Genomic DNA, 13,210 nt, shown 5'->3' on the forward strand with positions numbered 1-13,210 from the left:
AAAATTGAGTAAAACACATTCAAGGCTGTCAATAAAAATCAGTCCGAAATAAGAGCATTGTCGATACATTCAATCAAAACCACCGTTTTACCACCCACACGGAAAAGTTACAATACTAAACGTGAGTGCAGTCCTAATTTGTCTTTATCCAGTTCTTAAGTCTGGAAACCTTTTAAAATCCGGTATGGTCCTAAGGTCTCCATAACTTAGATCTCCTCACAGAGAAAGCTGTATGCCCAAAAATAGTCCTAAAATAGGGGATCTTACAGTCATGGTTTGTCACACTTCTGGTAACTAATTAGATTACTTCTAAAGGCTGTAAAAAAAATGGTGGGTTGCAAACTTTTCAGATTTATATTTGTTTAAAATTTTGATCTGTTTCAGTTTATGTGCTGCTTTGTGTTGGTCGGTCACACCAAATCTCACAAACAACATTTACGTTTGTGGTTGTAAGGTGTCAAAATGTGTAAAAGCTCAAAGGGTATGAATACTTTTTCAAGGTACTGAACACACACACACACACACACACACACACACACACACACACACACACACACACACACACACACACACACACACATATACATATATGCTTTTTTGGATGATGCAATTTTGTGGTTTATATTTCATGATTTTTATTATTTTTAATACACACTTCCGTAAATAATTTATTTCAACCGTTCCTCTATAAAGATACTTTTAGGATTTGTTTTGGCTTTAGGTATTGCAGAGTTATTTTCCCCCCAGTCTAGTGGTGTAACCACATATATTTTTAATACTAAAATTTTGGTTTTTATAAGGATTAAATTAACTAAAAACTGCCGGCCTTTCAGGCAGGTTCCAGGAAATTAGCAGTTCCAGCAGCAGCACTATAAATACAGAGTTGAAAGGAAATGCAATATACCAAAACACACTGTAAAGTCAAAAAGGGGATGTTTGTGATAAACATGATTTGTAAATATTATCATCAGTCTTTAGCCAATAACCAGTTTAATTCAGTCTCTGTGTTTTCATCAATCTAAAACACTGAATCAACTCATATGACCTAATTTAAACTTTATCTTCTGCAGAGTGGGACTGAAGAACTCTAAAAGCTCATTCCTAATCCCCTTCCCCTCTGGTCCTTCCTTAGTCTCACCCTTCTGCTCTCCAGGATACTTTTTTTTCTCAGGATAAAGGCATAATCTACCCAGTGTTCTGTGAAAGGATAAATGACCTCTATATAAGGGTGTAGGCTGGATCTTCACACACACATGGGCATAAAAGTAGCTCGCTCTGATGTATGTTCATTTGTACTACGGTGTAATTTAAAGTTAACAGATCTAAACAAGCAAAAGTTTATCATCCAAAAGGCTCTATTTAGCAATCAACATCAAGGTTTAGGTGTTTTGTTTGTTTGTTTTTTTTGTCTGTTTTTGCCTACTAAGTGACGTTACAACCAGGGTTGGTCAGGGAAGTTACATTACAAAAAAACTGCCACCTTTGTCAAGATGTTAAACTTTTTTGTTTGTTTGTTTTTGTGGTGTGTCTGATCAATCAATGTCAAATTTTCTCCCGGATTAGGAAAGTTTATCTTAAATATATTGTCCGTGGGGGTTGTCACAATGCAAGAACAAACAGAAACAAATGGGCGTAATGTGCGGTGTTGCTTCTCAAAACAAAAGCACTGGTGAGACCTCACTTACTGCTAGCTGCTAGCCTCAAGCCGACTCAGCAGGGATTGCCAATCGCATTAGCAAGAGTCTAAAGTGCAGAGCAAACTATATTGGCTGATAAGAGTTGTAAAGCGGGACTATTGCAGACTGTTTAAACGTAAACAAAGACCCTGTTTCTGGGCAAAAACATCTGATTAAATGTATAATGTGTACATGTATAAAGAATACAAAAGCATCACCTGTAACCATACTTTATGACTTGAGTTTATACTTTAAAGTTCTCAGTTTGTGTAGTTATTCCACAAAGCTAATGAACTTTGTTCAGTGACTCTTCCATTTGAAGCTCTTAAGCACTGCCTCCATGTGGCAGTGAGAATCTAAACCCATGTTTAGCCGGAGCCAAAGCGTCACATACAGGTAACACTTGTCTCTAAACTGTGTGCTGAGCCTCGACATCTAAGTGATGCCGCCCCAAATATGATTATAAACCTACTTCAGTTTAAACAGGAGCTGTTTGCTAAATGAGACTAGAGAAAAACTGAAACAGCCAACCAGTTTCTGACACTGATTGCTCAGAAAATTAGTTATTCTGCTCTCAAACTGCACGTCGCAGATCTGCAGAGTTTCTGCCATAGATCTGCAGATCTATCATGTTGCGACAGCATTCCCTCCGCCACCACAGACGCACGTTTGACCCTTCTTCATCGAACATGTCTTTGAACTAACTTTCTGCTAGAGTTAATTAGAGCTAATTAGCATGGAGCCTATAAGGAAAGCTTCTTAATCAGAAGCAGTAAGCCAATGGGAGGTGGAAAGACATTATAAACCGTTCTAACCAGCATTTTAGTGTGTTATCAGGATATCCACGATGCTGATGCGTCCTCACGTTCCCTGGAGATCTTTAGTTAAACTCCAAGTCTGCCTTAATGATCAACTCCTGCTTGTTGCAGAAAAATAAAGTTAGAATAAAAACATTTGTTCATCTTGGCTGCAGAGATTTCTGTCCAAGGTTTTTAAGTTCTTAAGTGAAGAAACTGGTCTTTGTTTTCAACATCTGAAGTGTTAAACTGTTTCTCAGAGCAAATTCAGCTCTGTATACATTTTGTTTTCCCAATAAAACTATCAGTTCTTGTTTTAAATGAACTGTTGTTGCAACTAATTTATTTTGTGTTTGATAAATACATTACATGGCAGCTGATGCCCAATCGTTGTATGAGTGCCACAAACTAAACAACATTGAGCTTCACTGTCGGAGCCACTCAGCCTCAAATATTAGAAATACAAATCTACTGGATGAACTGTGTCTTGGTTTATACCTATACATGTCAAAATGGTTAAAAACTTATTTCCAATAGAGACTCAAAATGAAATTCTTCATCCTGTATTTACTGTGCTGCGTGTTTCACAATAATCTGGGTAGTTTTAGGAAAAGCAATGAGAATATTGAGGTAATATTCTCTCTGCTTAGCTTGAGTATTTAATAGCACACACACATATGCAGGGGAAAATATTTCGAACATCTTCGCTGATATATTCTGCTGTATCTAGTAAGCAAATCTAAAATCTGATGCAATCAGTGCACTTGGATACAGTCAGGAGGGAAGTCGAGAAAAAGAAGTTTAAAGAACATACACATGACTTTGTAAGATGCTACAATCAGCAGATTTACAGGTAGGGGTGTCAGGACTGGGTATCAATGAAAGCATCCAACAAGGTGTAGTCTTACCAAGCCAAGGTGGGTTGTATCTCACCAGTCTTGTTGAAAACCACACATCCAAGTCAACATTTTTTATGAGTATTTAAGTATGCCTCTGCAGCTACACAGACATCTTTGAAAACTTTTGCAGTAAAGGGATGCTTGTGAGATTTGTTAAGATGTGTAAATATCAGTGTATGTGTTACTGGTGAAGAATAAATAAAGACGACACACACCACAAATGAAAGTGTCAGTCTCACTGATAAAAAAATTTAAAAAAATAGAAAATTGCACAATCTCAGGATAAATATAAATTTAGCTTTGGTGCAGCTGGAGCTCTATCAGATAGTAGTACAACATGTGAACATGATCTCTGCAAAGGCGAACTCTGATGCTGCAAATTAACAAAGAAATTGGTTTTCCAACAACTGCTGAGCATAAGATAAAAAAAAAAAAATTCAAGTTGCCATGGGGACCTCTGACTGCATAAAGGCCAAGGCCGGAAGTCACTGTTTGATATGAGAGAGCACATTTAAGTACTATATGAGAGACCATTCTGCCACGAGGATCAATATCACCCCGAGTACGATGGAAAACCATTTTCACTGCACAGTTTGATGCTGCATCAACAAATGCAGCTTGAAACTATATGTTTCTGGGAATATAGCATTCTTGCTCTCTTGTTCTAGAAGCCAAAACCGCTCATGCTGTTTTCGGTAAAAGCCATGGAAACCAGTGTCTGTGATGACATGAGGGGGTGCGTGATTGTAAAAGAGATGCATAACTTCAAGGCGGTCCTCGGTTTACGAACCAGTTCTGTTCCTACCGCTGTGACGTAACCCGAAGTTCTGCATAAGTCAATTTTTATCCTTAAATACGTCACATCACCCTCTTGATCACTAAATAACTATCTTAATACACGTATTATACATCATATTAATAGAAAAACAGTACAGGCAATTAAAATACGCACTAAGGCGTCGTCTCAGCCTCTGTGTCACGCGTCGTAAGAGCTTATTTGGACCCTCGTAACTTCAAAACCCGCTCTATTTTCTTTTATTTTACATTTATTTAATGAGCATTGTAAAGTCTATACGAAGTAAGTCGAGAACCGCCTGTATGTAAAGATGCCATTTTTGAGACACAAATGCACCAGTTTGATCACATCTTTTCCCAAAGGCTGGGTGTTTCAATTTTGCTGTATGTTACCAAATGTCATTCTGTATTCACTCCTTACAGACCCCACTAAGATAGATCACACTTTTTCCCTTTGGGGAATGTAAGAGCTGCCGAGCGTGAATGACAATATGAACGTCTGTAATCTACACCCATTTTTCTGTCTTGAGAGAGGGAGGCTTTATGAGAATGCAAACTTTTAACAACATATCACTTGCAGCTAAAAATCAGGGAGCAAATGACAATCAAAACCTTCCAACAAGAGAGGAGACAGAAAAAGAAACAGGCTCTGCATCCCTTCCCAGGCCGGGTGCAAGCTGGCTCCCACCCACACTAACTGGTGGTGGACCCAAGCCTTTCCCCCCTGACCGCCACATCCACACTACGTTTAGCAAACCTTGTTATGGTGTAATGAGAAGGGTAGAAGTGTCTCAGTTAAGTGCATTAAAAAAAAATCAGCTATACCGCGTACTTTACTACACACACACACACACACGCACACAGCCCTTTGTTACTCACGTAACCCTGTAACTGTAATGTATTCAGAGGTGTGTAATTCCTTTTACAAAACTGCAAGAGATTGTGTCGTCACCTCCCTTATTATTATTAAGATATAATTCAGAACACAAGTTAAACATACATGCATCCATTTCTATCTTCAATGAGTGAAGCAGCATCGTCATTTGACCGATGTGTGTGAGCTGCGAATCTCACGCCATGTTCGCCATGTTTTTGCGCTTACAATTTGTTTTGATTTTAAAAGCAGAAGCTCTATAAAGTGACACATATGTGTTGATTTCAAACCAGAAATCTGTCCCGACAGCAGTGTGTGTGCGCATCTCTTCTGCAGACATGCACGCGTTCTGCTGCATGATCGGCTTTTGTCTTGATTTTACAGAATGTCTTTGTTTGAGGGGAAAGGAGGAGATGCAGCAGACTGACAGATAAAAACAGAAGGAGAGAAATAGATGTGGAAGAAGTAAGAGAGAAAAGACAGAAGTGTGCAAAGGGGAAAGAAGAGAGAAAAGCATGGCTGTCAGCATGTTCCCAGCTATTCTGAAGATTAAACAGCTTTCAGCGTGTCAGCATACACTTGGACTAACAAGTCTCTCTCTCCCACACACACACACACACACGATGTCCTCAAATATCTCCTTGACACCAGGACTCTTCAACAGCAGGAGTACAGCCGATAAGAATGAGAAGGATGAAAGGGAGATGAACGCCATCACATATATCTGCCAGCTCACAGGCACACACACACACACACATCTATTCTCGCCACATACAGCATTCACGGCACGCTGTATGCTAACACACACACGAACATCAGTGCTAGAATATCTGCAGGTCAACAGAGAAGCTGCAGCCCCCTGATTACATATGGATCCCGATAGCCGGTTCTGCCAATATGTTCGCAAATCTGTTCACTTTCAATCCAACATGTGACAGCAGCTCATAAAAACAAAATGTAATGACCCATAAATCTCAACAACTCATATGGTATTCCCAGTGGAACATAACATATTTAACGTTGAAACTGAGACATTTTGCTATTTCATGGAAGATATTAGCTCACTTAAGAGTTTGATGGCAGCTAAACAACTTTAAAAAGTTGGAAAATAAGAAGGAAAAAGAAAGCTGGAGAAGAAATTTGATACCAAAAGAAAACTGCTGGAGCATTTGACAATTAGGTTAACTGGCAACAGGTCAGCAACATGACTGGATATAAAAGGAGCATTTCAGAGAAGAAGAGTCTCTCAGATGTAAAGCTGGACAGATATTTACCAATTTGAGACACAATGTGTCAAAAAATTGTGGAACAATTCTGGAAAAATGTTTCTCCATGTTATACTGCGTAATACTGAACCAGGTGTGGTATTCTGCTGTTGCAGCCCATCTGCTATAAAGTGCCTCTGTAAAGCACATTTCAGTCTAATTTATTTTCACAAGCAAGCCCAGAAAGGCAAGAAATAATCAAGCATTTTTCACAAACCCCTTCATTCACTTTGTATTGATCCTCTCAGATCAGCGTCTGGCAGAAACAAGCGATCAGAGAAAGCTCCGCCCTCTGTCCTGCCTGCGCGCCGCGTCTGATTGGTCAACTTCTATGGATAGTTATACTGAGCAGTTAAGGTGGGCGTGGCTTTCTTCTCGTGAACGTGCACATCCTAGAGAAGATGACCAATCACTGAGTCCTTCCACGGAAATTTCAAAGTAGAAAAAAACTCTCTAAAACCAATCTTTTCCGTTGCCATGGAAACCAAACGTAGCGCATGCTGGAAAACTTAAACATGCGTCATACGTCTGATGAGTATTCAACACTCTAACACTGTAGAGAGCTCAGAAAACTAGAGCTAGCATAACAAAACCCTCTTTTGTTTGACTTTGTTGTGTTCAGAGATGCTATTCTGGATATTTTGCTGGGAACCAGTGCCTGTTTGACTTCCTTTTGCTTTTCTATTATCTCCAACCAGTCTGTCCATTCCCACTGAGCTCTGATATCAAAAAGACCTTTTGGTATCTAAATTCCCTTTCTTCCTCATTCTGATGCACAGTTTGAACTTAAGCAAGCCGTCTTGATCATGAGCTTCTGCCATGTGATTATTTGTCTTAAATAACTAAACAGGTGTTTTATTTTTATTTTATTTAACCTTTATTTAGCCAGGTAAAATCAGTTGACAATAACTTCTCATTTACAATGATGACTTGGCAAGAGGCCAAACAGACAAAACAAACCCAGATCAAATGAGGCCAGAAAAGAAGGTGAAAGGAAACAATACAGGCAAATGAAGTGTCACAACCAAAAATAAAGAGATTATGAAGTTAAAAACACTTAAATAAACACTAAATTATACAGAAGGAAACTAGAAGTGGGGGGTGGTCAACAATTACAATGGAACGCTATGGGATGTTTTAGTTTCCATTTAAACAAGGCAATTATTGGGAGAGCTGAGAGTTTGAAGCAGTTTTGGAGCGAGATCCAATCCTTTGCTGCAGCAAGGCAAAAGGAAGACTGACCTAAGACAGTTCAGGCTTTCGGAACAGACAGAGTAATGAAGTCGTTGGATCTCAGATGATAGTTGCTTTGGGAAAGATGCAAAAGGGGGGAGAAGTTTGGGACGTTTTCTTTGGTGCTGGGGAGTGAATAAATCAGTTCACATATCACCAATAAGACTAAACTATTCCAGATAAAGTGGAAATATCTGTTTTATTTGAGTGTTATGGAAGTAAATCAGTAAAAAAAAAACTCCACCAGTGCAATCAAAAGAAAAGGACATTTATATGCTGTATGGAAATGTGACAAAACATTGTGAATGGCTGGAACATGAAAATGATCCAACTGATGAACATCTATGTCGCTGATGTAGCCTGAGACAAAAGCAGACCGATTCTGTTCTGTTTCACTGTCTGTTTGCCTACAGCCTACATTCCTGCTCCCTGTAGAACATATGAACTCACACACACACACACACACACACACACACACACACACACACACACACACACACACACACGCAGAGCAGAAGCCACACAGCTGAGAGCCATGTTATTCCCTCACCGCTTGGAAGGCCATGGAAACACTCTGAATTTGCAAACCATGACCCAGAAAGGCACTCCCCCCTTCCCATACACACATGTACAGCACTCACACACAAACACACATCCCATGACCTCACTTGCAGACATGATTGACTGCAGCTCATTCTGACGTCAGTCTGCCCTGAGATCACGACGTCTTCAGACCCGCATCACTCATTTCTGAGCAAACACTCATCATGGCTGACAGCAGTTAATGTTCATTTACCTTTCCATCTGTTTTCTGATGGAAAAACAGCTGCGGACATTTTCTGCCATGACATTAGCATGTATTCTGCTGTGGAGGTCTGGTTCACCAAGAGTCTCTATTCATTTTTGTTTTAAAAAGCTATATTCAGCGACAAGGTTTTCACCTGAGGTACCGACTGATGTGAGGAGAAGATTTATTCCATATCTTTTACAGGCCTGTTTAATGTCCAAGTTATGATATCAAAGCTACCAGATGTGCTTCTCATCTCTTCGCCCCTGTGCATGAATGAGATGATCCATACTGATGCATGCAGTGAAACTAAAGCATCTGTGAGCGACATGAATGCTTATGAGGTGGTTTACTCAAGGATTCAGGCGGAGCCGCTTCCCTCCTGTCACACATTCATAATGCAACACTATAGAAAGCACACTTCTCCTCCTTACATGAAGCGGGATCAGTGTCTTTTCTTTTTTTAAGGAAAAAAAGCCGACCACAGTTAGTTAAACCACTTTTAGCTGGTAGGTTTGCTGACAGTGTGTGTCTGGAGCAGTCACCTGACAAAAACGGAAAGGTTAATCAAAAAAATTAAACAAATCTGTGTAAGTTTGAGCGTGATGGTTCACAAAGTCCAGCCGTGCTGTCCAGCATAGTTGTGGCGAACCATTATGCAGAAATCTCAAATGTTAATATTCTAATAAATACAGACTGTTGGTATCAATATCATTACAAGACATAAGCTGTGTGGTTGCAGGGAATACAAACACAGTCACCACACTTTTTGAAGCTGTAAAATTTCCCACTGTGATGCCAATGCAGCTATCAAGTCCTTTCAGTCGGGATTTCAGCAACAGCTCTGAAACTGCCCACATCAAAGTCTTAAACATTAATCTGAACACAGTCGGCAGCACAAGTTCAGCTTTGGCTTTGCTAGATCTCTGTGCTGCTTTTGACACAGTGACCATAACATCCTGTGAAAAATGACCGGCAAGTTTGGTGGGAAGCTTCAGTCCAGCTCTGAACTGGTTTGAATCCTACATGACAGACAGGGGCTACTTAGTACGGCTGCTCGATTATGACAGAAATTATAATCACGATTATTTTGACTGAAATTGAGATATCGATTATTTAACACAATTATTCAGTATTTTTAAACAACGCTGCACGTCGTGGTGTTCTCGACGCCATGTCGCGCATCATAACCGTCTAATGAACGGTTCCGAGTTGTTTAATCCACTTTTACCGCTTATATAGGAACTATTTTATGTCGTCCTCGATGTACGTTTTATGCCAAACAACCGCTGTCAGGCTACAGCGCGTTTCTCTCATTCACCTGTTAAAAGACAGCTGATCTGAACCAGCTGATTAACTCGTTGCTATGGTAACACCCCGTAACGGAGGGATATTACAGTGACTTAACTCCCTGAACTATGTATGGGAAAATAATGCAGCCAGTTGTCACTGACAATGGTATGAACCAGGGGTCACCAGCTCCAGTCCTTGGGGGCTACCATCCTGCAGGTTTCAGTGTTTCCCTTGTACAACACATTTGATCCAAGCGAAAAGGTTCTCCAAGAACTTGTTGTCATCTTCTGCACCTGCCTGTTAATGAGCCATTGGTTTGGGTCAGGTGTGTTGTACCTGGAAAACAATAAAACCTGCAGGATGGTAGCCTTTCAGGACCGGACACTGTAAGGACTGTAAGGACAGGTCCTTACAGTAACTGCAGAACAATATGTGCCTTCAAGTCAGTCACCAAAACACCAGAAACGTCTCTAATAACTCCAGTAAAAGTTGCTAGATTTGTCGCTAAACGCTTTTAACAAAAATAGTTGCCAGATTTAGCAAGAAAGTCGCCAAGTTGGCAACAGTGTCTGAATGAAGCCAAAGCGGCTGTGGGAGGAGTTTACAGCACAGCGCTGCAATGCCAGAGACGCTCGATTAGCAGCTGAAGACAGCAGGAGAGGAAACTGCAAAGAGCAAAATAATCGCACCCTTTTATTTTTATGATTGTTGAAAACCCAGATCGTAACTGAGATTATAATCCGATTAATCGCCCAGCCCTACTACTTTTTATGAATTAATAGCTACAGATCAACTCAAACAATAATGACAAGTGGAGCTCCCCCGCGACTCTATTTTGGATCCCTTGTTTTTAGTATCCATGTGTTCCTACAAAGTCAGGTTATAGAAACAAATAAAAAATATGATCATAATTAAAACCAGATTGTGATCATTACAAGAGCAAATTTAATCACAAATAGAAAATATTCAGAAAAGTTTAGATATTTAGATGTGGATGTTCCAACACAAATGTGGTATGTCTCTGTCTCCAGTCTCCAGATTGTATGATTAATGTTAAAGTTATTACAAAAATAAAATAAATTCTATGTCTTAATAAGATCAAAGTGCTAATGCTTTGCTAGAGCCCTAAAGTACACCAGGTCATACCATATACTGGTTTATCCTAAACTGCAAACCCACTTTAAACATACTATGAAATCCCTTTGGAACATGACGCAGCAGGAAACGGTTTGAGGTGGGACCTGTTTCACCGCTGCACCACTAAACCTGCACAGAGCCATTTTTACAGGTTGAACTGGTGAACTGAGCAGTTTTGCCTCATTTTTTGTGAACTGCTGACCATATTTCTATTAATTTCCGAAGCAAACGTGTTTTTAGGAGCACATGTTTGAAGCAAATCTAACTCCATCTAAATAACAGAATGATACAGTGTTGCATAAATGAAAAGAAAAGAAATCCTCTGTACATTTTCCTGTTTTTCACTAATCAGTATTTGGCAGAAAATCCCTGATTTATAATCACTTTTTTTGTGGATTTGCAGGAAATGTTAATCCTCTACAGTGGGGACAAAGCTCAGCATAAGGAAACATGTTTTTTTTAGACAAACTTTGTCAATAAAAATCATAATTTTTCCTCCATTTCTTACTGTCTCAGTCTAAATCGCAGACAGCAACACTGAAAACTGGACTCACCGGAGAATATCAGTCCAGTCTACTCCAGTCCAGTTGCTGTGGTCTTTTCCAAGCCTCAGCTTGACTCTTCTTTCCTTCTCACTGATGAAGGATGTTTTTTTGGCTTTCCGTGACTCGCCTGTTGGAGCCTGAGATACTAAGATGCTGATCTAAGGACAAACTGCAGTGGTCTGTCTTTATTTGTTTTGCCAGTGTTGTAGTTTCCATGACAACATTTGGTTACTGCTCCCCTCAGGTGTTGGTGCTCTCCCCTTCGTTTGGATCGGGTCTGATGCCATTCGTGTCTTCTTGGGTCAAGTTCTCTTGTTTTGGGAGGTTCTATCCTATCCATCCTGGGTTACACTGACTCTGAGCTTCAGCTATATATTTTCTAATAAACAACAGAACTTTGGCTGTTATTTGTATGCAGCATCGGTACCTTTGTGTTGTTGCGCCTCTCCACTTTATCAGCATCCTTCTCTTTCTTCCTCTCCTCTTTCTTCTTCTCACCCTCTTTCTGCAAAAAAGAAAGGCGATGGCGGCGTGTTTACCACAGTTTACAGGTTTATCATCTTAAATCCCAGGCCCCCAACAGCTGGAAGAGTAGAAGTTAAACTCTGGACAGACAAAGTCCCCATAAACAATGTCAGGTGAATCACAACTGGGGCTCCATAATTAACATGTGATGCTACTTAAAAATGCAGAAACAAGGCACTTCTCTTCATTAAGTCACCATTCAGTGTCCATTATAATATCCAGTTAGAGGGGTCCGGTGTCCTGGTGGTGAAGATTAGCTGTACGTCAAAGCCACAACTAGATCCCTTTCCTTAATGTGATTTTAATGCACTCACCATGCAGATTTAATGTGCAGACATTAGTGTGCAGAGTTGATGTAGTGTTTTCAGGTTAATGCTTCTGTCTTGCTTTGTTATGTGCAAATGAGACTGTCCTGATGCCAACAGGCTTTAGCTAACGCTGTCAGCATGCCAACGAGAAAGGCTTTACATGGGCGGCTGTAGCCTATAATCTGTCCATTATCGTAACAATAACAATCTGCTCCACTCTCTGTGTAATTACTTCATCAGATGCTTATCTATTTATAGATATTTACACGGAAACGCTCATTTGTTTCGAGAACATGGTAAACAGCAGCAGACAATCATTAATATTTATAAGGCTGTAAATCAGATCAAACAAAGAAGGCATCTGCGAGCGTCGTCGATTTGGTGCCATTTTTATCTTTTGGAATTTAATCTTAAAATGTAAACAACAGGATATGAAGAAAACTGTCTGACTCAGAAAGTCTGGAGCACAAATGTCGCTTGCATTTTAATTTCTTATCACTTCTCCAAAAACATCAGGACAGTGAGGAGAGGGCAAGCGTTGCATGTAAACAGCTTCAGCTTCTGATCGATAGTCTTGTCGTACAGAACAAAACGTTTGCTGCGTTATGTGAGAACTTCTGTCAACACGTCGTTTATCTGTGAAGCTGTGGCAGCTACCGTGTTTCCGACTCCGTCTGCGATGAACTAATGGCGCTTGTGTTGTCCAATTTGCTTCAGCAGCATTAGCAAGCTATAATCCTCCCACACGATCCTCCCTAATAAAACACTGAAAACTGCAGCTGCGTTTCCCCTCCACATATCATGTTAGCTAACCTTCTAACTTCAGGCTTCGATCAGTTTCAAAGCTGAGCCAAAAACCCCAAAAGGAAAGCTGACCATGTGAGCAAGTGCAAAGAAATATGGAGGTACAGTGTAGTGGAAGTTTCATATTGTGTCTTTCTAAATGTGGTATTTTCATGTGACGACATGTATTCATATATATGCTACTCATTATGAAAATATTCCTTTTACATTAGTTCACTCTCTATGGTAAAAGGTTCTCTGAGTGTATTTCTAAGTTGGGGTCCGGTTGACAT

General features: G+C 40.0%; 1 protein-coding gene across 1 annotated transcript in view; it reads right to left on the reverse strand.

Moving 5' to 3' along the window:
* The window catches only part of LOC306762113 (stromal membrane-associated protein 1-like), a gene marked incomplete at both ends in the record, with an annotated part of 151,310 nt that overhangs the window by 83,406 nt on the left and 54,694 nt on the right, over positions 1-13,210 (reverse strand). The window contains one exon of the mRNA XM_079248511.1: positions 11,729-11,806. Within this exon, the coding sequence (XP_079104637.1) occupies positions 11,729-11,806 (78 nt within the window). The remainder of the gene's footprint in view (positions 1-11,728; positions 11,807-13,210) is intronic.

Source organism: Telmatherina bonti, assembly GCF_933228915.1.
Source record: "Telmatherina bonti genome assembly, chromosome: 11".
NCBI classification, from domain to species: domain Eukaryota; kingdom Metazoa; phylum Chordata; class Actinopteri; order Atheriniformes; family Telmatherinidae; genus Telmatherina; species Telmatherina bonti.